At 51.8% G+C, this 26,816-nt stretch overlaps 1 protein-coding gene across 1 annotated transcript in view; it reads right to left on the bottom strand.

Annotated features, from left to right (window-relative positions):
• The window catches only part of adam19a (ADAM metallopeptidase domain 19a), a 279,529-nt gene that overhangs the window by 66,654 nt on the left and 186,059 nt on the right, over positions 1–26,816 (bottom strand). Inside the window, exons 13-15 of the mRNA XM_085967554.1 lie at positions 21,678–21,855; positions 16,086–16,175; positions 13,355–13,550 (exon numbers count right to left, since the gene is read on the bottom strand). Of these exons, the coding sequence (XP_085823680.1) occupies positions 13,355–13,550; positions 16,086–16,175; positions 21,678–21,855 (464 nt within the window). The remainder of the gene's footprint in view (positions 1–13,354; positions 13,551–16,085; positions 16,176–21,677; positions 21,856–26,816) is intronic.

The raw sequence follows: 26,816 nt of genomic DNA, 5'->3' as shown, positions 1-26,816 counted from the left end.
CATTCATCTGCACTATCCTCCTATTTCTATACTCACTAGCTCGTGGCACTGGGAGTAATCCGGAGATTACTACCTTTGAGGTCCTGCTTTTTAATCTCTTTCCTAGCTCCCTAAATTCTGCCTGCAGGACCTCATCCCTCTTCCTACCTATGTCGTTGGTACCGATATGGACCACGACCTCTGGCTGTTCACCCTCACCCCTCAGAATGCCCTGCAGCCGTTCAGTGACATCCTTGACCCTGGAACCAGGGAGGCAACATACCAACCTGGAGTCACATCTGCGGCCGCAGAAACGCCTGTCTGCTCCCCTAACTATTGAATCCCCTGTCACTATTGCTCTCCCCTCCCCACCCCGTGCAGCTGAGCCTTCCATGGTGCTGTGGACTTGGCTCTGGCTGCACTCCCCAGAGGAACCATCGCCCTCACCAGTACTCAGCACCGAATACTGGTTGGTGAGCAAGATGGGCTCAGGGGACTCCTGCACTATCTGCCTGGTCCTCCTCTTCTGTCTGACAGTCACCCATTCCCTCTCTGCCTGCACACTATTAAGCTGTGGGGTGACCACCTCCCGAAACGTGCTATCCACGTAGCTCTCAGCCTCGCGGATGCACAGCAGTGACTGCAGCCGCCGCTCAAGCTCCGTACCCCGGTGCTTGAGCTGCTGTAGCTGGCGACACTTCCCGCACATGTGGTCGTCCAGACCACGGGAGGTGTCCAGGAGTTCCCACATGGCACAGGATGTGCACTCCACTGGACTGAGGGTCCCTGCCATACCTCTTTATTCGACTATTAACTAACTTTTGCGCTGCAGGAAGTGGAGAGCTAAATCAAACACAACACCTCCTTCCTGGAGCACAGCAGGAGGGGTGGTAGGTGAGCAGCTCTGTACACTGGGCCGTGCAGCACTGTACACTGGGCCACTCCGTACACTGGGCCGTGCAGCTCCGTACACTGGGCCGTGCAGCTCCGTACACTGGGCCGTGCAGCTCCGTACACTGGGCCGTGCAGCTCCGTACACTGGGCCGTGCAGCTCCGTACACTGGGCCGTGCAGCTCCGTACACTGGGCCGTGCAGCTCTGTACACTGGGCCGTGCTGTACACTGGGCCGTGCAGCTCCGTACACTGGGCCGTGCAGCTCTGTACACTGGGCCGTGCTGTACACTGGGCCGTGCAGCTCCGTACACTGGGCCGTGCAGCTCTGTACACTGGGCCGTGCAGCTCCGTACACTGGGCCGTGCAGCTCTGTACACTGGGCCGTGCAGCTCTGTACACTGGGCCGTGCAGCTCTGTACACTGGGCCGTGCAGCTCCGTACACTGGGCCGTGCAGCTCTGTACACTGGGCCGTGCAGCTCCGTACACTGGGCCGTGCAGCTCTGTACACTGGGCCGTGCAGCTCTGTACACTGGGCCGTGCAGCTCTGTACACTGGGCCGTGCAGCTCCGTACACTGGGCCGTGCAGCTCCGAACACTGGGCCGTGCAGCACTGTACACTGGGCCGTGCAGCTCTGTACACTGGGCCGTGCTGTACACTGGGCCGTGCAGCTCTGTACACTGGGCCGTGCCGCTCTGTACACTGGGCCGTGCTGCTCTGTACACTGGGCCGTGCTGTACACTGGGCCGTGCAGCTCTGTACACTGGGCCGTGCAGCTCTGTACACTGGGCCGTGCCGCTCTGTACACTGGGCCGTGCAGCTCTGTACACTGGGCCGTGCAGCTCTGTACACTGAGCCGTGCTGTACACTGGGCCGTGCAGCTCTGTACACTGGGCCGTGCTGTACACTGGGCCGTGCTGCTCTGTACACTGGGCCGTGCTGTACACTGGGCCGTGCTGCTCTGTACACTGGGCCGTGCTGTACACTGGGCCGTGCAGCTCTGTACACTGGGCCGTGCTGCTCGGTACACTGGGCCGTGCTGCTCGGTACACTGGGCCGTGCTGCTCTGTACACTGGGCCGTGCTGCTCGGTACACTGGGCCGTGCTGTACACTGGGCCGTGCAGCTCTGTACACTGGGCCGTGCTGTACACTGGGCCGTGCTGTACACTGGGCCGTGCTGCTCTGTACACTGGGCCGTGCTGTACACTGGGCCGTGCTGCTCTGTACACTGGGCCGTGCCACTCTGTACACTGGGCCGTGCTGTACACTGGACCGTGCTGCTCTGTACACTGGGCCGTGCTGCACTGTACACTGGGCCGTGCTGCACTGTACACTGGGCCGTGCTGTACACTGGGCCGTGCTGCTCTGTACACTGGGCCGTGCTGTACACTGGGCCGTGCAGCGCTGCCGTGTTAGACGCTCCTTCCCTCCCTTAAAGGGAAGGGCCATCGTTGCAACAGCAAAACTTACCTGGTCCGCGACGGCAGCCGCGATCGGCCCCGATCAGCCCGATGCACTGCAGCAGAGTGCCGGGCTGATCGATCGCCGGCGAAGAGAAATGAGAAACAAACAAAGAGCATTTCACAATATTTTTCTCTTACCTCGATCACCTTTGCCCCCGAAGCGCCTGATCAACGCCCCCTGCAGCTGTCGGAGTCAAACCTGGCGATGCTGCAGGGGGCGGAGCCAAAGTTCGGGCCCGGGTGATTTGCACGGCGATGTCTTCACGATCTCCGGGCGAAGGAGCTCGGGGCGCGACGCCATACCGCCGCCGCAAACCTCCCACCCGCCCACTATGGCGGGACTCGACCTTCGGGCCGCGCCCGGGCGGGAAGCGTTCAGCGCCCCGTTAGCGCCCCCGGAGGCGATAAAGAGGCTAATTTCTAGGCCCAAGAGTCTTAAATGTCAGGCCTCCCGTTATCTCCGGCCACTTCTCTTGCTCTCTTCCTTAAAGTCTTAATTCAACCGATTATTTATAGATATATTAATTAGTTTATCTAGTTAAGTTACAGACAAATAAACGCTAATACTCACCAACCAATCACCTACCTGCAGTCCTGTGACGTCGCGCCTTGCTTTTGGCTGTTCTTTTGGAATTCGCCGGATCTCTATCTGCCTCCTCGCTGCCAACTCCTTCTCGGTCCACCACCTTCTCAATTAGGGATGGGCAATAAATGCGGGCCTTGCAAGCGATGCATACATCCCATGAATGAATTAAATAAAAGCTACAGTCCTGTAATACTGTCCCACAGCACTGACATACGGTCCTGTAATACTGTCCCACAGCACTGCGATACGGTCCTGTAATACTGTCCCACTGCACTGACGTATGGTCCTGTAATACTGTCCCACACACTGCGATACGGTCCTGTAATACTGTCCCACAGCACTGACATACGGTCCTGTAATACTGTCCCACAGCACTGGCGTACGGTCCTGTAATACTGTCACACAGCACTGACGTACGGTCCTGTAATACTGTCCCACAGCACTGACGTACGGTCCTGTAATACTGTCCCACAGCACTGCGATACGGTCCTGTAATACTGTCCCACAGCACTGCGATACGGTCCTGTAATACTGTCCCACAGCACTGACATACGGTCCTGTAATACTGTCCCACAGCACTGGCATACGGTCTTGTAATACTGTCACACAGCACTGAAGTATGGTCCTGTAATACTGTCCCACAGCACTGACGTACGGTCCTGTAATACTGTCCCACAGCACTGACGTACGGACCTGTAATACTGTCCCGCAGCACTGACATACGGTCCTGTAATACTGTCACACAGCACTGACGTACGGTCCTGTAATACTGTCCCACAGCACTGACGTACGGTCCTGTAATACTGTCCCCCAGCACTGACATACGGTCCTGTAATACTGTCACACAGCACTGACGTACGGTCCTGTAATACTGTCCCACAGCACTGACGTGCGGACCTGTAATACTGTCCCACAACACTGAAGTATGGTCCTGTAATACTGTCCCACAGCACTGACGTACGGACCTGTAATACTGTCCCCCAGCACTGACATACGGTCCTGTAATACTGTCCCACAGCACTGACATACGGTCCTGTAATACTGTCCCACTGCACTGCGATCCGGTCCTGTAATACTGTCCCACAGCACTGACATACGGTCCTGTAATACTGTCCCACGCACTGCGATACGGTCCTGAAATACTGTCCCACGCACTGTGATACGGTCCTGTAATACTGTCCCACGCACTGCGATACGGTCCTGTAATACTGTCCCACACACTGTGATACGGTCCTGTAATACTGTCCCACAGCACTGACGTACGGTCCTGTAATACTGTCCCACAGCACTGACATACGGTCCTGTAATACTGTCCCACTGCACTGCGATCCGGTCCTGTAATACTGTCCCACAGCACTGACATACGGACCTGTAATACTGTCCCACGCACTGCGATACGGTCCTGAAATACTGTCCCACGCACTGTGATACGGTCCTGTAATACTGTCCCACAGCACTGCGATACGGTCCTGTAATACTGTCCCACAGCACTGGCGTACGGTCTTGTAATACTGTCACACAGCACTGAAGTATGGTCCTGTAATACTGTCCCACAGCACTGACATACGGTCCTGTAATACTGTTTCACGCACTGCGATACGGTCCTGTAATACTGTCCCACAGCACTGACGTACGGACCTGTAATACTGTCCCCCAGCACTGACATACGGTCCTGTAATACTGTCCCACAGCACTGACATACGGTCCTGTAATACTGTCCCCCAGCACTGACACACGGTCCTGTAATACTGTCCCACAGCACTGACATACGGTCCTGTAATACTGTCCCACAGCACTGACATACGGTCCTGTAATACTGTCCCACAGCACTGACATACGGTCCTGTAATACTGTCCCACAGCACTGACATACAGTCCTGTAATACTGTCCTGTAATACTGTCCCACAGCACTGACATACGGTCCTGTAATACTGTCCCACAGCACTGACATACGGTCCTGTAATACTGTCCCACAGCACTGACATACGGTCCTGTAATACTGTCCCACAGCACTGACGTACGGACCTGTAATACTGTCCCCCAGCACTGACACACGGTCCTGTAATACTGTCCCACAGCACTGACATACGGTCCTGTAATACTGTCCCACAGCACTGACATACGGTCCTGTAATACTGTCCCACAGCACTGACATACGGTCCTGTAATACTGTCCCACAGCACTGACATACAGTCCTGTAATACTGTCCTGTAATACTGTCCCACAGCACTGACATACGGTCCTGTAATACTGTCCCACAGCACTGACATACGGTCCTGTAATACTGTCCCACAGCACTGACACACGGTCCTGTAATACTGTCCCACAGCACTGACATACGGTCCTGTAATATTGTCCCACAGCACTGACATACGGTCCTGTAATACTGTCCCACAGCACTGACGTACGGTCCTGTAATACTGTCCCACAGCACTGACATACTGTCCTGTAATACTGTCCCACAGCACTGCGATACAGTCCTGTAATACTGTCCCACAGCACTGACATACGGTCCTGTAATACTGTTCCACAGCACTGACGTACGGTCCTGTAATACTGTCCCACAGCACTGCGATACGGTCCTAGAAATAGTAGATGCATTGCTGATCATCTTCCAACATTCGATGGAATCTGGAACAATACCCATGGATTGGAGGGTAGCTAATGTTACCCCACTATTCAAAAAGGGTGGTAGAGAGAAAGCGGGGAATTACAGACCGGAAAGCCTGACATCGGTAGTGGGGAAAGTGCTAGAGTCCATTATAAAGGATGTAATAGCTAAGCACTTGGAAAACAGTGACAGGATCGGACAAAGTCAACATGGATTTACAAAACGTAAATCATGCTTGACTAATCTACTGGAATTTTTTGAGGATGTAACTGGGAAAATAGATAAGGGAGAACCAGTAGATGTGGTGTATTTGGACTTTCAAAAGGCTTTCGATAAGGTCCCGCATAAGAGATTAGCGTGTAAAGTTAAGGCACATGGGATTGGGGGCAAGGTATTGACTTGGATAGAGAACTGGTTGGCGGACAGAAAGCAGAGAGTAGGAATTAACGGGTCTTTTTCCGAGTGGCAGGCAGTGACTAGTGGGGTACCGCAGGGATCGGTCCTTGGACCCCAGCTATTCACAATATACATTAATGATCTAGATAAGGGAACTAGATGTAATATCTCCAAGTTTGCAGATGACACAAAGCTGGGCGGGTGTGTGTACTGCGAGGAGGATACCGAGAAACTCCAGGATGATTTGGACAGGTTGGGTGAATGGGCAGAAGCGTGGCAGATGCAATATGACGTGGATAAATGCGAGGTTATCCACTTTGGTGTCAAAAACAGAAAGGCAGACTATTATCGGAATGGCAATAGATTGGGAGAAGGGGAAGTGCAACGAGACCTGGGTGTCCTTGTGCACCAGTCACTGAAGGTAAGCATGCAGGTGCAGCAGGCGGTGAAGAAGGCAAATGGTATGTTGGCCTTCATAGCGAAAGGGTTTGAGTACAGGAGCAAGGATGTCCTGCTGCAGTTGTACAGGGCCTTGGTGAGACCACACCTTGAGTACTGTGTGCAGTTTTGGTCACCTTATCTGAGGAAGGATGTTCTTGCCATGGAAGGAGTTCAGCGAAGATTCACAAGGCTGATCCCTGGGATGGCAGGAATGACGTATGAGGAGAGATTGGGTCGATTGGGATTATACTCGCTGGAGTTTAGAAGAATGAGAGGGGATCTCATCGAAACTTATAAAATTCTGACAGGTCTGGACAAACTAGATGCAGGTAGAATGTTCCCGATGGTCGGAGAGTCCAGAACCAGGGGTCATAGTCTAAGGATAAGGGGTAAGCCATTTAGGACAGAGATGAGGAGGAATTTCTTCACCCAGAGAGTGGTGAACCTGTGGAATTCTCTACCACAGAAGGAGGTTGAGGCCAAGTCTTTAAATATATTCAAGAAGGAGTTAGATATATTTCTTAGAGCTAAAGGTATCAAGGGATATGGGGAGAAGGCAGGTACGGGGTACTGAGTTTGGATGATCAGCCATGATCTCATCGAATGGCGGAGCAGGCTCGAGGGGCCGAATGGCCTACTCCTGCTCCTATCTTCTATGTTTCTATGTAATACTGTCCCACAGCACTGACATACGGTCCTGTAATACTGTCCCACAGCACTGACGTACGGTCCTGTAATACTGTCCCACAGCACTGACGTACGGACCTGTAATACTGTCCCACAGCACTGCGATACGGTCCTGTAATACTGTCCCACAGCACTGACATACAGTCCTGTAATACTGTCCCACAGCACTGGCGTACGGTCCTGTAATACTGTCCCACAGCACTGCGATACGGTCCTGTAATACTGTCCCACAGCACTGACATACGGTCCTGTAATACTGTCCCACAGCACTGGCGTACGGTCCTGTAATACTGTCACACAGCACTGAAGTATGGTCCTGTAATACTGTCCCACAGCACTGACGTACGGTCCTGTAATACTGTCCCACAGCACTGACGTACGGTCCTGTAATACTGTCCCCCAGCACTGACATACGGTCCTGTAATACTGTCACACAGCACTGACATACGGGCCTGTAATACTGTCCCACAGCACTGACGTGCGGACCTGTAATACTGTCCCACAACACTGAAGTATGGTCCTGTAATACTGTCCCACAGCACTGACGTACGGACCTGTAATACTGTCCCCCAGCACTGACATACGGTCCTGTAATACTGTCCTACAGCACTGACATACGGTCCTGTAATACTGTCCCACTGCACTGCGATCCGGTCCTGTAATACTGTCCCACAGCACTGACATACGGTCCTGTAATACTGTCCCACGCACTGCGATACGGTCCTGAAATACTGTCCCACGCACTGTGATACGGTCCTGTAATACTGTCCCACGCACTGCGATACGGTCCTGTAATACTGTCCCACGCACTGTGATACGGTCCTGTAATACTGTCCCACAGCACTGACGTACGGTCCTGTAATACTGTCCCACAGCACTGACATACGGTCCTGTAATACTGTTTCACGCACTGCGATACGGTCCTGTAATACTGTCCCACAGCACTGACGTACGGACCTGTAATACTGTCCCCCAGCACTGACATACGGTCCTGTAATACTGTCCCACAGCACTGACATACGGTCCTGTAATACTGTCCCACAGCACTGACATACGGTCCTGTAATACTGTCCCACAGCACTGACGTGCGGACCTGTAATACTGTCCCCCAGCACTGACATACGGTCCTGTAATACTGTCCCACAGCACTGACATACGGTCCTGTAATACTGTCCCACAGCACTGACATACGGTCCTGTAATACTGTCCCACAGCACTGACATACGGTCCTGTAATACTGTCCCACAGCACTGACATACGGTCCTGTAATACTGTCCCACAGCACTGACGTACGGACCTGTAATACTGTCCCCCAGCACTGACACACGGTCCTGTAATACTGTCCCACAGCACTGACATACGGTCCTGTAATACTGTCCCACAGCACTGACATACGGTCCTGTAATACTGTCCCACAGCACTGACATACGGTCCTGTAATACTGTCCCACAGCACTGACATACAGTCCTGTAATACTGTCCTGTAATACTGTCCCACAGCACTGACATACGGTCCTGTAATACTGTCCCACAGCACTGACATACGGTCCTGTAATACTGTCCCACAGCACTGACACACAGTCCTGTAATACTGTCCCACAGCACTGACATACGGTCCTGTAATATTGTCCCACAGCACTGACATACGGTCCTGTAATACTGTCCCACAGCACTGACGTACGGTCCTGTAATACTGTCCCACAGCACTGACATACTGTCCTGTAATACTGTCCCACAGCACTGCGATACAGTCCTGTAATACTGTCCCACAGCACTGACATACGGTCCTGTAATACTGTTCCACAGCACTGACGTACGGTCCTGTAATACTGTCCCACAGCACTGCGATACGGTCCTAGAAATAGTAGATGCATTGCTGATCATCTTCCAACATTCGATGGAATCTGGAACAATACCCATGGATTGGAGGGTAGCTAATGTTACCCCACTATTCAAAAAGGGTGGTAGAGAGAAAGCGGGGAATTACAGACCGGAAAGCCTGACATCGGTAGTGGGGAAAGTGCTAGAGTCCATTATAAAGGATGTAATAGCAGAGCACTTGGAAAACAGTGACAGGATCGGACAAAGTCAACATGGATTTACAAAACGTAAATCATGCTTGACTAATCTACTGGAATTTTTTGAGGATGTAACTGGGAAAATAGGTAAGGGAGAACCAGTAGATGTGGTGTATTTGGACTTTCAAAAGGCTTTCGATAAGGTCCCGCATAAGAGATTAGCGTGTAAAGTTAAGGCACATGGGATTGGGGGCAAGGTATTGACTTGGATAGAGAACTGGTTGGCGGACAGAAAGCAAAGAGTTGGAATAAACGGGTCTTTTTCCGAGTGGCAGGCAGTGACTAGTGGGGTACCGCAGGGATCGGTCCTTGGACCCCAGCTATTCACAATATACATTAATGATCTAGATAAGGGAACTAGATGTAATATCTCCAAGTTTGCAGACGACACAAAGCTGGGCGGGTGTGTGTACTGCGAGGAGGATACCGAGAAACTCCAGGATGATTTGGACAGGTTGGGTGAATGGGCAGAAGCGTGGCAGATGCAATATAACGTGGATAAATGCGAGGTTATCCACTTTGGTGTCAAAAACAGAAAGGCAGACTATTATCAGAATGGCAATAGATTGGGAGAAGGGGAAGTGCAACGAGACCTGGGTGTCCTTGTGCACCAGTCACTGAAGGTAAGCATGCAGGTGCAGCAGGCGGTGAAGAAGGCAAATGGTATGTTGGCCTTCATAGCGAAAGGGTTTGAGTACAGGAGCAAGGATGTCCTGCTGCAGTTGTACAGGGCCTTGGTGAGACCACACCTTGAGTACTGTGTGCAGTTTTGGTCACCTTATCTGAGGAAGGATGTTCTTGCCATGGAAGGAGTTCAGCGAAGATTCACAAGGCTGATCCCTGGGATGGCAGGAATGACGTATGAGGAGAGATTGGGTCGATTGGGATTATACTCGCTGGAGTTTAGAAGAATGAGAGGGGATCTCATCGAAACTTATAAAATTCTGACAGGTCTGGACAAACTAGATGCAGGTAGAATGTTCCCGATGGTCGGAGAGTCCAGAACCAGGGGTCATAGTCTAAGGATAAGGGGTAAGCCATTTAGGACAGAGATGAGGAGGAATTTCTTCACCCAGAGAGTGGTGAACCTGTGGAATTCTCTACCACAGAAGGAGGTTGAGGCCAAGTCTTTAAATATATTCAAGAAGGAGTTAGATATATTTCTTAGAGCTAAAGGTATCAAGGGATATGGGGAGAAGGCAGGTACGGGGTACTGAGTTTGGATGATCAGCCATGATCTCATCGAATGGCGGAGCAGGCTCGAGGGGCCGAATGGCCTACTCCTGCTCCTATCTTCTATGTTTCTATGTAATACTGTCCCACAGCACTGACATACGGTCCTGTAATACTGTCCCACAGCACTGACATATGGTCCTGTAATACTGTCCCACAGCACTGACGGACGGTCCTGTAATACTGTCCCACAGCACTGCCATATGGTCCTGTAATACTGTCCCACAGCACTGCGATATGGTCCTGTAATACTGTCCCACAGCACTGACGGACGGTCCTGTAATACTGTCCCACAGCACTGACGGACGGTCCTGTAATCCTGTCCCACAGCACTGACATATGGTCCTGTAATACTGTCCCACAGCACTGCCATATGGTCCTGTAATACTGTCCCACAGCACTGACATATGGTCCTGTAATACTGTCCCACAGCACTGACGGACGGTCCTGTAATACTGTCCCACAGCACTGCGATACGGTCCTGTAATACTGTCCCACAGCACTGACGGACGGTCCTGTAATACTGTCCCACAGCACTGACATATGGTCCTGTAATACTGTCCCACAGCACTGACGGACGGTCCTGTAATACTGTCCCACAGCACTGCGATACGGTCCTGTAATACTGTCCCACAGCACTGACGGATGGTCCTGTAATACTGTCCCACAGCACTGACGGACGGTCCTGTAATACTGTCCCACAGCACTGACATATGGTCCTGTAATACTGTCCCACAGCACTGCCATATGGTCCTGTAATACTGTCCCACAGCACTGCCATATGGTCCTGTAATACTGTCCCACAGCACTGACGGACGGTCCTGTAATACTGTCCCACAGCACTGCGATACGGTCCTGTAATACTGTCCCACAGCACTGACGGACGGTCCTGTAATACTGTATCGTAATACTGTCCCACAGCACTGCCATATGGTCCTGTAATACTGTCCCACAGCACTGACGGACGGTCCTGTAATACTGTCCCACAGCACTGCGATATGGTCCTGTAATACTGTCCCACAGCACTGACATACGGTCCTGTAATACTGTCCCACAGCACTGCGATACGGTCCTGTAATACTGTCCCACAGCACTGCGATATGGTCCTGTAATACTGTCCCACAGCACTGACGTACGGTCCTGTAATACTGTCCCCCAGCACTGCGATACGGTCCTGTAATACTGTATCGTAATACTGTCCCACAGCACTGCGATATGGTCCTGTAATACTGTCCCACAGCACTGCGATACGGTCCTGTAATACTGTCCCACAGCACTGAGGTACAGTCCTGTAATACTCAAATCAAATCAAATCAAATCAACTTTTATTGTCATTGTTAGTGCACAAGTGCAGTACAACGAAATGTAGGCTTGCGGCTCCCGAGAGTGTACAATTTGGATTAGGACACTTAAACATTTCAACATACATTTGTACATATATATTAGCATAAATATGACCATAATAAAGTGCATCGGCAGATGTGCAGGCTTTAGTGTTTATTTGTGGAGTTCAGTAGGATGACAGCCCTGGGAAAGAAGCTGTTCCTAAATCTGGTCGTACGGGTGCGAATGCATCTGTAGCGTCTTCCCGATGGTAGGAGGGCGAACAGACTGTGGCTGGGGTGGATAGGGTCTTTGATGATGGACCGTGCCCTCCGTAGGCAGCGTTTCTGATATATATGTTCTATGGTCGGTAGCCGGGTGCCGGTAATGCGTTGGGCAGTTTTGACTACCCGCTGCAGGGCTTTCCGGTCATGGGAGCTACAGCTGCCGTACCATACCGTGATACAGTTTGTCAGGATGCTCTCTATAGTGCAGCGGTAGAAATTAGAGAGGATCGGGGGTGACAGACTACATCCCTTCAGCCTCCTCAGGAAATATAGGCGCTGCTGGGCCTTCTTCACCAGAGAGGAGGTGTTGAGGGACCAGGAGAGGTCTTCCGTGATGTGGACTCCGAGGAACTTAAAGCTGGCCACCCTTTCCACCTCCGCCCCATTGATGTGGATGTGGGTGTGACTTCCGCCTTTGGACTTCCTGAAGTCGACGATTATTTCCTTTGTTTTCTTGGTGTTAAGGGCCAGGTTGTTGTCGGCGCACCACTTCACGAGATGCTGGACCTCCTCCCTGTAGGCTGACTCATCGTTGTTGGTGATCTGGCCTACTACCGTGGTGTCATCTGCAAACTTGATGATGGTGTCCCACACACTGCGATACGGTCCTGTAATACTGTCCCACACACTGCGATACGGTCCTGTAATACTGTCCCACAGCACTGCGATACGGTCCTGTAATACTGTCCCACAGCACTGCGATACGGTCCTGTAATACTGTCCCACAGCACTGCGATACGGTCCTGTGATACTGTCCCACACACTGCGATACGGTCCTGTAATACTGTCCCACAGCACTGCGATACGGTCCTGTAATACTGTCCCACAGCACTGACATATGGTCCTGTAATACTGTCCCACACACTGCGATACGGTCCTGTAATACTGTCCCACAGCACTGCGATACGGTCCTGTAATACTGTCCCACAGCACTGCGATACGGTCCTGTAATACTGTCCCACAGCACTGACATACGGTCCTGTAATACTGTCCCACAGCACTGACATACGGTCCTGTAATACTGTCCCACACACTGCGATACGGTCCTATAATACTGTCCCACAGCACTGCGATACGGTCCTGTAATACTGTCCCACAGCACTGCGATACGGTCCTGTAATACTGTCCCACAGCACTGACATACGGTCCTGTAATACTGTCCCACACACTGCGATACGGTCCTGTAATACTGTCCCCCAGCACTGCGATACGGTCCTGTAATACTGTCCCACACACTGCAATATGGTCCTGTAATACTGTCCCCCAGCACTGCGATACAGTCCTGTAATACTGTCCCACAGCACTGCGATACGGTCCTGTAACACTGTCCCACACACTGCAATACGGTCTTGTAATATATTCCATTGAAGTTCCTACCTTGCCCCCAGAGCTGCTCACACTGCTGGAGGTGAGACTGACACATCCCTGTGAAGCAGTACGCACGCCCGGAGTCACAGCCTGATCCATCCACTCGGTAAACATTAAAGGGACAGTACGCTGAGGCCCCCGTGCAGTATTCTGGCAGGTCACATAATCCAGCAGCATTTCGACACACTGTCCCGGCCACCTTTAACTGTAGGAGGGGCCACAACAGATCAGGCGATCAGACATTCCCTTTACTATTCCTACGCAAAACCAACAACCTGTAATAGACTGGAAATTCCTGTGCCAAAAACCAGTCTGGATCTGATTCCCTATCAGGATCACACGGTATAGATCAGATTCCCTATCAGGATCACACTGTCTGGATCGGATCCACTCTCAGGATCACACGGTCCGGATCTGATCCACTATCAGGATCACATGGTCCGGATCCAATCCACTATCAGGATCACACGGTCCGGATCCGATCCACTATCAGGATCACATGGTCTGGATCGGATCCACTCTCAGGATCACACGGTCCGGATCTGATCCACTATCAGGATCACACGGTCTGGATCGGATCCACTATCAGGATCACACGGTCCGGATCGGATCCACTATCGGGATCACACGGTCTGGATCGGATCCACTATCTGGATCACATGGTCCAGATCTGATCCACTATCGGGATCACACGGTCCGGATCGGATCCACTATCTGGATCACATGGTCCAGATCTGATCCACTATCGGGATCACACGGTCCGGATCTGATCCACTATCGGGAACACGCGGTCCAGATCTGATCCACTATGGAGATCACACGGTCTGGATCGGATCCACTCTTGGGATCACATGGTCCGGATCTGATCCACTATCGGGATCTCTCAGTCTGGATCTGATCCACTATCAGGATCACAAGGTCCGGATCTGATCCACTATCAGGATCTCTCGGTCCGGATCGGATCCACTCTCAGGAACACAGGGTCCGGATCGGATCCACTCTCAGGATCACGCGGTCCGGATCGGATCCACTCTCGGGATCACACGGTCCGGATCGGATCCACTCTCGGGATCACACGGTCCGGATCGGATCCACTCTCAGGATCACACGGTCCGGATCGCATCCACTCTCAGGATCACACGGTCCGGATCGGATCCACTCTCAGGATCACACGGTCCGGATCGGATCCACTCTCAGGATCACAGGGTCTGGATCGGATCCACTCTCAGGATCACACGGTCCAGATCGGATCCACTCTCAGGATCACAGGGTCCGGATCGGATCCACTCTCAGGATCACACGGTCCGGATCGGATCCACTCTCAGGATCACACCGTCCGGATCGGATCCACTCTCAGGATCAGACGGTCAGGATCGGATCCACTCTCAGGATCACAGGGTCCGGATCGGATCCACTCTCGGGATCACACGGTCCGGATCGGATCCACTCTCAGGATCACACGGTCCGGATCGGATCCACTCTCGGGATCACACGGTCCGGATCGGATCCACTCTCAGGATCACACGGTCCGGATCGGATCCACTCTCAGGATCACACGGTCCGGATCGGATCCACTCTCAGGATCACAGGGTCTGGATCGGATCCACTCTCAGGATCACACGGTCCAGATCGGATCCACTCTCAGGATCACAGGGTCCGGATCGGATCCACTCTCAGGATCACACGGTCCGGATCGGATCCACTCTCAGGATCACAGGGTCCGGATCGGATCCACTCTCAGGATCACACCGTCCGGATCGGATCCACTCTCAGGATCAGACGGTCAGGATCGGATCCACTCTCAGGATCACAGGGTCCGGATAGGATCCACTCTCACGATCACATGGTCCGGATCGGATCCACTCTCACGATCACACGGTCCGGATCGGATCCACTCTCAGGATCACATGGTCCGGATCGGATCCACTCTCAGGATCACAGGGTCCGGATCGGATCCACTCTCAGGATCACACGGTCCGGATCGGATCCACTCTCAGGATCACACGGTCCGGATCGGATCCACTCTCAGGATCACACGGTCCGGATCGGATCCACTCTCAGGATCACAGGGTCCGGATCGGATCCACTCTCAGGATCACACGGTCCGGATCGGATCCACTCTCAGGATCACACGGTCCAGATCTGATCCACTATCAGGATCACACGGTCCGGATCGGATCCACTCTCAGGATCACAGGGTCTGGATCGGATCCACTCTCAGGATCACAGGGTCCGGATCTGATCCACTATCAGGATCACACGGTCCGGATCGGATCCACTCTCAGGCTCACACGGTCTGGATCTGATCCACTCTCAGGATCACACGGTCTGGATCTGATCCACTATCAGGATCACACGGTCCGGATCTGATCCACTATCAGGATCACACAGTCCAGATCTGATCCACTATCAGGATCACACGGTCCGGATCTGATCCACTCTCAGGTTCACACGGTCCGGATCGGATCCACTCTCAGGATCACAGGGTCCGGATCTGATCCACTCTCAGGATCACCGGGTCCGGATCGGATCCACTCTCAGGATCACAGGGTCTGGATCTGATCCACTCTCAGGATCACACGGTCCGGATCGGATCCACTCTCCGGGTGGGTCAGTGTCTGTTGGACACCCAGACTGGGGCTGGGCAGATCTTTCCCCCCTCACACCAGGATTTCCAGTCTCGCCGCTCCGCCGCGCTCTGGCTAGGGCAGTGTTGTTGCTGAATGACTGATTCTCATACCTTACAGTTCTTGCAGCAAACTCCGTGAGCACACTCAGCGCCTGCCTTCAGCGTACAGTTATTGGCGTTACAGCATGGGTTCACACACTCCTGCAACACACAATCAACACACATTGTTGTATACAGTCCAGTACATCGCCCTACACTGTCAGCAGGAGTCGGTCATTCAGCCCCTCGAGCCTGCTCCGCCATTCAATAAGATCATGGCTGATCATCGACCTCAACTCCACTTTCCCGCCCGATCTCCATATCCCTGGATTCCCCTCGAGTCCAAAAAACTATCAATCTCAGCCTTGAACATACTCAAAGACTCAGCATTCACAGCCCTCTGGGGCAGAGAATTCCAAAGATTCACAACCCTCTGAGTGAAGAAATTCCTCATCATCTCAGTCTTAAATGGCCGACCCCTTATCCTGAGACTATGCCCCCTAGTTCTGGACTCTCCAGCCAGGGGGAAACAACCTCTCAGCATCTACCCTGTCAATCCCCCTCAGAATCTTGTATGTTTCAATGAGATCACCTCTCATTCTTCTAAACTCCAGAGAGTATCGGCCCATTCTACACAATCTCTCATCATAGGACAGTCACTGAATGGCTGCAGGGCATTCTGAAGGGGAGGGTGAAGAGTCAGAGGTCGTGGTTCACATTGGGACCAATGACATGGGTAGAAAGAGGGATGAGGTCCTGCAGCAAGAATTTAGGGAGCTAGGTAGCAGATTAAAGAGCAGGACATCAAAGGTTGTAATCTCTGGATTACTCCCGGTGCACGTGCTAGTGAGTATAGGAATAGGAGGATAGAGCAGGTGAATGCGTGGCTAAAGAGTTGGTGCAGGAGGGAGGGCTTTAGTTTCCTGGATCACTGGGCCTGCTTCTGGGGAAGGTGGGACCTGTACAAGTCGGACGGGTTACACCTGAACCAGAATGGGACCAACATTCTTGCGGGGAGATTTGCCAGTGCTGTTGGGGGGGGGGTTTAAACTAACTTGGCAGGGGGATGGGATACAGAGTGGAGCTATAGTAGGGGGTGATGCACAGCCAAATATAGAGGAAAAACAAGTCAGCCTGGAAGGCAGAGCAAATATGTAACGGCACAAGGGAGTATGGCAAGGCTGGATGGCATTTATTTTAATGCAAGGAGTCTTGCGAGTAAGGCAGATGAATTGAAGGTGTTGATGAACACATGGGAGTATGATATTGTTGCTATCACGGAGACATGGGTGAGGGAGGGGCAGGACTGGCAGCTCAATATTCTGGGGTATAGAATCTTCAGGCGAGACAGAGGGGGTGTAAAAGAGGAGGGGGTGTCGCAATATTAATCAAGGAGTCAATTACTGCTGTAAGGAGGGATGATATCTTAGCAGGTTCCTCTAATGAGGCCATATGGGTAGAACTTAAAAACAAAAAGGGGGCAAGCACTTTGCTGGGAGTGTACTATAGGCCCCAAAACAGTCAGGGGAGATAGAAGAACAGATATGTAGGCAAATCTCAGAGAAGTGCAGAAATAATAGGGTAATAATAGTAGGGGATTTCAACTTCCCCAATATTAACTGGGATAGTCAGAGTGTGGAAGACTTAGAGGATGCGGAATTCTTAAAGTGCATCCAGGAGAGCTTTCTGAGCCAGCATGTAGAAAGTCCTACAACAGAGGGGGCAGTACTAGATCTAATTCTAGGGAATGTAGCCAGGCAAGTGGTAGAAGTGTCAGTAGGAGAGCTTTTTGGTGACAGTGACCATAATTCGGTGAGATTTAAGGTAGTCATGGAAAAAAACAAAGATGGACCGGAAATAAAGGTTCTAAATTGGGTGAAGGCTGATTTTAATGTGATAAGGCAGGATCTGGCCAAAGTGGACTGGGATAAGCTACTTGTAGGAAAATCCACATCAGAGCAGTGGGAGTCTTTCAGAAAGGAGACAGAGAGAGTACAACGCCAACATGTTCCCGTAAAGGTCAAGGGTGGGACCAACAAGCCCAGAGAACCCTGGATGTCAAGGGATATACGAGAATGGATTAGGAAAAAAAGGGGGGCTTTTGGCAGGTACAAAGGACTAAACAGTGGAAGCCCTAGAGGAGTATAGAAAGTGCAGGGGGGTACTTATAAAAGAAATTAGGAGAGCGAGGAGGGGACAAAATAAAGGAAAATCCCAAGGTGTTTTATAAGTATATTAAGGGCAAGAGGATAACCAGGGAAAGAGTAGGGCCCATTAGGGACCCGGCTACCGACCATAGAGCACATATACCAGAAACGCTGTTTACGGAGATCACGGTCCATCATCAAAGACCCTACCCACCCCAGCCACAGTCTGTTCGCCCTCCTGCCATCTGGGAGACGCTACAGATGCATTCGCACCCGTACGACCAGGTTTAGGAACAGCTTCTTTCCCAGGGCTGTCATCCTACTGAACTCCACAAATAAACTCTAAAGCCTGCACATCTGCCAATGCACTTTATTATGTTTATGTTAATGTATTACAAGCCAAATGTATGTTGAATGTTTAAATGTCTTAATCTAAATGTACACTCTCGGGAGCCGCAAGCCCACATTTCGTTGTACTGCACTTGTGCACTAACAATGACAATAAAGTTGATTATTAATATTATTATCTGTGTGTAGAGCCGGAAGATGTAGGTGAGGTTTTAAATGAATATTTTGCATTTGTGTTCACTATGGAGAAGGACGATGTAGGCATAGAAATCAGGCAGGGGGATTGTGATATACTTGAACAAATTAGTATTGAGAGGGAGGAGGTACCAGCGGTTTTAGCGGGCTTAAAAGTGGGTAAATCCCCAGGCCCTGACGGGATGTATCTCAGGCTGCTATGTGAGGCAAGGGAGGAGATTGCAGGGGCTCTGACACAAATTTTCAGAACCTCTCTGGCCACAGGGGAGGTGCCAGAGGACTGGAGAGCAGCTAACGTAGTACCATTGTTCAAGAAGGGTAGTAGGGATAAACCAGGGAATTAAAGGCCAGTGAGCCTAACATCAGTGGTAGGGAAATTATTGGAAAAAATTCTGAGGGACAGAATTAGTCTCCACTTGGAGAGGCAAGGATTAATCAGGGATAGTCAGCATGGCTTTGTCAGGGGGAGATCATGTCTGACCAATTTGATTGAATTTTGAGAGGGGGTGACTAGGTGTGTGGATGAGGTTAGTGCAGTTGATGTAGTCTACATGGACTTCAGTAAGGCTTTTGACAAAGTCCCACATGGGAGACTGGTCAAGAAGCTAAGAGCCCATGGGATCCAGGGCAATTTGGCGCATTGGATCCAAAATTGGCTTAGTGGCAGGAGGCAGAGGGTGATGGTCGAAGGTTGTTTTTGTGACTGGAAGCCTGTGTCCAGTGGTGTACCGCAGGGATTGGTGCTGGGTCCTTTGCTGTTTGTAGTGTACATTAATGATTTAGTTATGAATGTAGGAGGTATGATCAGTAAGTTCGCAGATGACACGAAAATTGGTGGAGTGGTAAATAGCGAGGAGGGAAGCCTCAAGCTACAGGACGATATAGACGGGTTGGTCAGATGGGCGGAACAGTGGCAAATGGAATTTAACCCTGAAAAGTGTGAGGTGATGCATTTTGGGAGGACTAACAAGGCAAGGGAATACTCAATGAATGGTAGGATCCTAGGAAGGACAGAGGATCAGAGGGACCTTGGTGTGCATAGATCCCTGAAGGCAGCAGGACAGGTAGATAAGGTGGTTAAAAAGGCATATGGGATACTTGCCTTCATTAGCCGATGCATAGACTATAAGAGCAGGGAGGTTATGATGGAGCTGTACAAAACGCTAATTAGGCCACAGCTGGAATACTGTGTGCAGTTCTGGTCGCCACACTATAGGAAGGATGTGATTGCATTGGAGAGGGTGCAGAGGAGATTCACCAGGATGTTACCTGGGCTTCAGCTATGAAGAGAGACTGGACAAGCTGGTTTAAAAACATAGAAACATAGAAGGTAGGCCATTCGGCCCCTCGAGCCTGCTCCGCCATTCAATGAGATCATGGCTGATCATCCAAATTCAGTACCCTGTTCCTGCCTTCTCCCCATATCCCTTGATCCCTTTAGCCTTAAGAAATATATCTAACTCCTTCTTGAATATATTTAATGAATTGGCCTCTACTGCCTTCTGTGGTAGAGAATTCCACAGGTTCACCACTCTCTGGGTGAAGAAATTCTTCCTCATCTCTGTCCTAAATGGCTTACTCCTTATCTTTAGACTGTGACCCCTGGTTCTGGACTCCCCCGCCATCGGGAACATCCTTCCTGCATCTATTCTGTCCAGTCCTGTTAGAATTTTATAAGTTTCAATGAGATCCCCTCTCATTCTTCTAAACTCCAGTGAATATAAGCCCAATCGACCCAATCTCTCCTCATATGTCATTCCTGCCATCCCAGGTATCAGTCTGGTGAATCTTCGCTGCACTCCCTCCATGGCAAGAACATCCTTCCTCAGATAAGGCGACCAAAGCTGCACACAATACTCAAGGTGCAGTCTCACCAAGGCCCTGCACAACTGCAGCAAGACATCCTTGCTCCTGTACTTTTGTTTTCCTTAGAGCAGAGAAGGCTGAGGGGGGACCTGATTGAGGTGTACAAAATTATGAGGGGCTTAGATAAGGTAGATAGAAAGGAACTTTTCCCCTTAGTAGAGGGATCAATAACCAGGGCCCATAGTTTCAAGGTAAGGGGCAGGAGGTTTAGAGGGGATTTGAGGAAAAACTTTTTCACCCAGAGGGTGGTTGGAATCTGGAACTCACTGCCTGAAAGGGTGGTAGAGGCAGGAACCCTCACAACATTCAAGAAGCATTTGGATGAGCACTTGAAACGCCATAGCATACAAGGCTACGGACCAAGTGCTGGAAAATGGGATTAGAATAGACAGGGCTTGATGGCCGGCGTGGACACGATGGGCCGAAGGGCCTCTTTCTGTGCTGTATAACTCTATCACTCTATGACTAGCCCTCTCATCCCAGGAATCAATCCAGTGAACCTTCGTTGCACCGCCTCCAAGGCAAGTATATCCTTCCTTAGATAAGGAGACCAAAACTGTGCCCAGTGCTCCAGGTGTGGTCTCACCAAGGCCCTGTACAATTGGAGCAAGACTTCCTTACTCTTATACTCCAACCCCCTTGCAATAAAGGTCAACATGCCATTTGCCTTCCTTATTGCTTGCTGTACCTGCATGCTCGCTTTCTGTGTGTCTTGCACGAGGACCTAAATCTCTCTCAACGCCAACATTTGAAAGTTTCTCACCAGTTAAAAAATATTCTGTTTTTCTATTCTTCCTACCAAAATGAATAACCGCACATTTCCCCACATTATACTCCATCTGCCACCTTACTGCCCACTCACTCAGTCTATCTATATCTCTTTGCAGACGCTGTGTTCTCCTCACAGCTTACTGTCCCACCTAGCTTTGTTAGGTCACGCTAGCCACTCCTCACGCTCAGAAACCCTGAGCTGGAACTGGAGCACTTCCTGCACACGTGGTTATCAAGGACACACGAAGTGTCCTGGAATTCCCAGGTGACACACGGATTGCAGGCAGCGGATCTCTGCTGGCTGATCGCTGGCTGTTTTGCTGATGTAGTTTCTCACCTGCACATCCCCACAGTCGCATTCCTCTCGCTCCTCCACATATCCATTACCACACCGGCGCCCTCCGTACAGTCTGTTCATGTCCGGCATGTTGTACAGGCACATCCCACCGCCCTTCCGGAAATACTTCCGCAGATCTGCCTGACTGCACCAGCTGAACACACGCGGGAATGGGTGTCTGCAGAACAAGGAAGTGGAGTTACAGCTCGGGTCAGGAATGGGTGCCCACACACAACCCCCCCCTCAGTACTGATCAGTGACCCATACACAATCCCCCACCCTCAGTACTGATCAGTGACCCACACACAATTCCCACCCTCAGTACCAGTCAGTGACCCACACAACCCCCACCCTCAGTACTGATCAATGACCATCACACAACCCCCACCCTCAGTACTGATCAGTGACCCACACAACCCCCACCCTCAGTACTGATCAATGACCCACACAATCCCCACCCTCAGTACTGATCAGTGACCCACAAACAACCCCCCCCCTCAGTACTGATCAGTGACCCACACACAATTCCCACCCTCAGTACCAGTCAGTGACCCACACAACCCCCACCCTCAGTACTGATCAATGACCATCACACAACCCCCACCCTCAGTACTGATCAGTGACCCACAAACAACCCCCCCCCCTCAGTACTGATCAGTGACCGACACAACCCCCACCCTCAGTACTGATCAGTGACCCACACAACCCCCACCCTCAGTACTGATCAGTGACCCACACACAATCCCCACCCTCAGTACTGATCAGTGACCCACACAACCCCCCCCTCAGTACTGATCAGTGACCCACACAACCCCCACCCTCAGTACTGATCAGTGACCCACACACAATCCCCACCCTCAGTACCGATCAGTGACCCACACACAACCCCCACCCTCAGTACTGATCAGTGACCCACACAACCCCCCCCTCAGTACTGATCAGTGACCCACACAACCCCCACCCTCAGTACTGATCAGTGACCCACACACAATCCCCACCCTCAGTACTGATCAGTGACCCACACAACCCCCACCCTCAGTACTGATCAGTGACCCACACACAATCCCCACCCTCAGTACCGATCAGTGACCCACACACAATCCCCACCCTCAGTACTGATCAGTGACCCACACACAATCCCCACCCTCAGTACTGATCAGTGACCCACACAACCCCCACCCTCAGTACTGATCAATGACCCACACACAATCCCCACCCTCAGTACTGATCAGTGACCCAGACAACCCCCACCCTCAGTACTGATCAGTGACCCACACAACCCCCACCCTCAGTACTGATCAGTGATCCACACACAATCCCCACCCTCAGTACTGATCAATGACCCACACACAATCCCCACCCTCAGTACTGATCAGTGGCCCACACACAACCCCCACCCTCAGTACTGATCAGTGACCCACACATAATCCCCACCCTCAGTACTGATCAGTGACCCCCACACAACCCCCACCCTCAGTACTGATCAATGACCCACACACAATCCCCACCCTCAGTACTGATCAATGACCCACACACAATCCCCATCCTCAGTACTGATCAGTGACCCACACACAATCCCCATCCTCAGTACTGATCAATGACCCACACACAATCCCCACCCTCAGTACTGATCAATGACCCACACACAACCCCCACCCTCAGTACTGATCAATGACCCACACACAACCCCCACCCTCAGTACTGATCAGTGACCCACACATAATCCCCACCCTCAGTACTGATCAGTGACCCCCACACAACCCCCACCCTCAGTACTGATCAATGACCCACACACAATCCCCACCCTCAGTACTGATCAATGACCCACACACAATCCCCACCCTCAGTACTGATCAATGACCCACACACAACCCCCACCCTCAGTACTGATCAGTGACCCACACATAATCCCCACCCTCAGTACTGATCAGTGACCCCCACACAACCCCCACCCTCAGTACTGATCAATGACCCACACACAATCCCCACCCTCAGTACTGATCAATGACCCACACACAATCCCCATCCTCAGTACTGATCAATGACCCACACACAATCCCCACCCTCAGTACTCATCAATGACCCACACACAATCCCCATCCTCAGTACTGATCAATGACCCACACACAATCCCCATCCTCAGTACTGATCAATGACCCACACACAATCCCCACCCTCAGTACTGATCAATGACCCACACACAATCCCCATCCTCAGTACTGATCAATGACCCACACACAATCCCCACCCTCAGTACTCATCAATGACCCACACACAATCCCCATCCTCAGTACTGATCAATGACCCACACACAATCCCCATCCTCAGTACTGATCAATGACCCACACACAATCCCCATCCTCAGTACTGATCAATGACCCACACACAATCCCCACCCTCAGTACTGATCAGTGACCCACACACAATCCCCACCCTCAGTACTGATCAATGACCCACACACAACCCCCACCCTCAGTACTGATCAGTGACCCACACACAATCCCCACCCTCAGTACTGATCAGTGACCCACACACAATCCCCACCCTCAGTACCGGTCAGTGACCCACACACAATCCCCATCCTCAGTACTGATCAATGACCCACACACAATCCCCATCCTCAGTACTGATCAATGACCCACACACAATCCCCACCTTCAGTACTGATCAGTGACCCACACACAATCCCCACCCTCAGTACCGATCAGTGACCCACACACAATCCCCCCCCTCAGTACCGATCAGTGACCCACACACAATCCCCCCCCTCAGTACCGATCAGTGACCCACACAACCCCCACCCTCAGTACTGATCAGTGACCCACACAACCCCCACCCTCAGTACTGATCAGTGACCCACACAACCCCCACCCTCAGTACTGATCAGTGACCCACACAATCCCCACCCTCAGTACCGATCAGTGATCCACACACAATCCCCACCCTCAGTACTGATCAGTGACCCACACACAATCCCCACCCTCAGTACTGATCAGTGACCCACACAACCCCCACCCTCAGTACTGATCAGTGACCCACACACAATCCCCACCCTCAGTACCAGTCAGTGACCCACACAACCCCCACCCTCAGTACTGATCAATGACCCACACACAATCCCCACCCTCAGTACTGATCAATGACCCACACACAATCCCCACCCTCAGTACTGATCAGTGACCCACACACAATCCCCACCCTCAGTACCGGTCAGTGACCCACACACAATCCCCATCCTCAGTACTGATCAATGACCCACACACAATCCCCATCCTCAGTACTGATCAATGACCCACACACAATCCCCATCCTCAGTACTGATCAATGACCCACACACAATCCCCACCCTCAGTACTGATCAGTGACCCACACACAATCCCCACCCTCAGTACCGATCAGTGACCCACACACAATCCCCCCCCTCAGTACCGATCAGTGACCCACACACAATCCCCCCCCTCAGTACCGATCAGTGACCCACACAACCCCCACCCTCAGTACTGATCAGTGACCCACACAACCCCCACCCTCAGTACTGATCAATGACCCACACACAATCCCCACCCTCAGTACTGATCAGTGACCCACACAACCCCCACCCTCAGTACTGATCAGTGACCCACACAACCCCCACCCTCAGCACTGATCAGTGATCCACACACAATCCCCACCTCAGTACTGATCAATGACCCACACACAATCCCCACCCTCAGTACTGATCAGTGGCCCACACACAACCCCCACCCTCAGTACTGATCAGTGACCCACACATAATCCCCACCCTCAGTACTGATCAGTGACCCCCACACAACCCCCACCCTCAGTACTGATCAATGACCCACACACAATCCCCACCCTCAGTACTGATCAATGACCCACACACAATCCCCATCCTCAGTACTGATCAGTGACCCACACACAATCCCCATCCTCAGTACTGATCAATGACCCACACACAATCCCCACCCTCAGTACTGATCAATGACCCACACACAATCCCATCCTCAGTACTGATCAGTGACCCACACACAATCCCCATCCTCAGTACTGATCAATGACCCACACACAATCCCCACCCTCAGTACTGATCAGTGACCCACACACAATCCCCACCCTCAGTACTGATCAATGACCCACACACAACCCCCACCCTCAGTACTGATCAGTGACCCACACACAATCCCCACCCTCAGTACTGATCAGTGACCCACACACAATCCCCACCCTCAGTACCGGTCAGTGACCCACACACAATCCCCATCCTCAGTACTGATCAATGACCCACACACAATCCCCATCCTCAGTACTGATCAATGACCCACACACAATCCCCACCTTCAGTACTGATCAGTGACCCACACACAATCCCCACCCTCAGTACCGATCAGTGACCCACACACAATCCCCCCCCTCAGTACCGATCAGTGACCCACACACAATCCCCCCCCTCAGTACCGATCAGTGACCCACACAACCCCCACCCTCAGTACTGATCAGTGACCCACACAACCCCCACCCTCAGTACTGATCAGTGACCCACACAACCCCCACCCTCAGTACTGATCAGTGACCCACACAATCCCCACCCTCAGTACTGATCAGTGACCCACACAACCCCCACCCTCAGTACTGATCAGTGACCCACACACAATCCCCACCCTCAGTACTGATCAGTGACCCACACACAATCCCCACCCTCAGTACTGATCAGTGACCCACACAACCCCCACCCTCAGTACTGATCAGTGACCCACACACAATCCCCACCCTCAGTACCAGTCAGTGACCCACACAACCCCCACCCTCAGTACTGATCAATGACCCACACACAATCCCCACCCTCAGTACTGATCAATGACCCACACACAATCCCCACCCTCAGTACCGATCAGTGACCCACACACAATCCCCACCCTCAGTACTGATCAGTGACCCACACACAATCCCCACCCTCAGTACCGGTCAGTGACCCACACACAATCCCCATCCTCAGTACTGATCAATGACCCACACACAATCCCCATCCTCAGTACTGATCAATGACCCACACACAATCCCCACCCTCAGTACTGATCAGTGACCCACACACAATCCCCACCCTCAGTACCGATCAGTGACCCACACACAATCCCCCCCCTC

This window comes from Somniosus microcephalus, chromosome 2, assembly GCF_052327205.1.
Source record: "Somniosus microcephalus isolate GS21.2 chromosome 2, FLI_Smic_1.0, whole genome shotgun sequence".
Taxonomy (NCBI): domain Eukaryota; kingdom Metazoa; phylum Chordata; class Chondrichthyes; order Squaliformes; family Somniosidae; genus Somniosus; species Somniosus microcephalus.
Note: the sequence above shows the minus strand (reverse complement) of the source record. Positions and strands in the feature narration are given on the sequence as shown.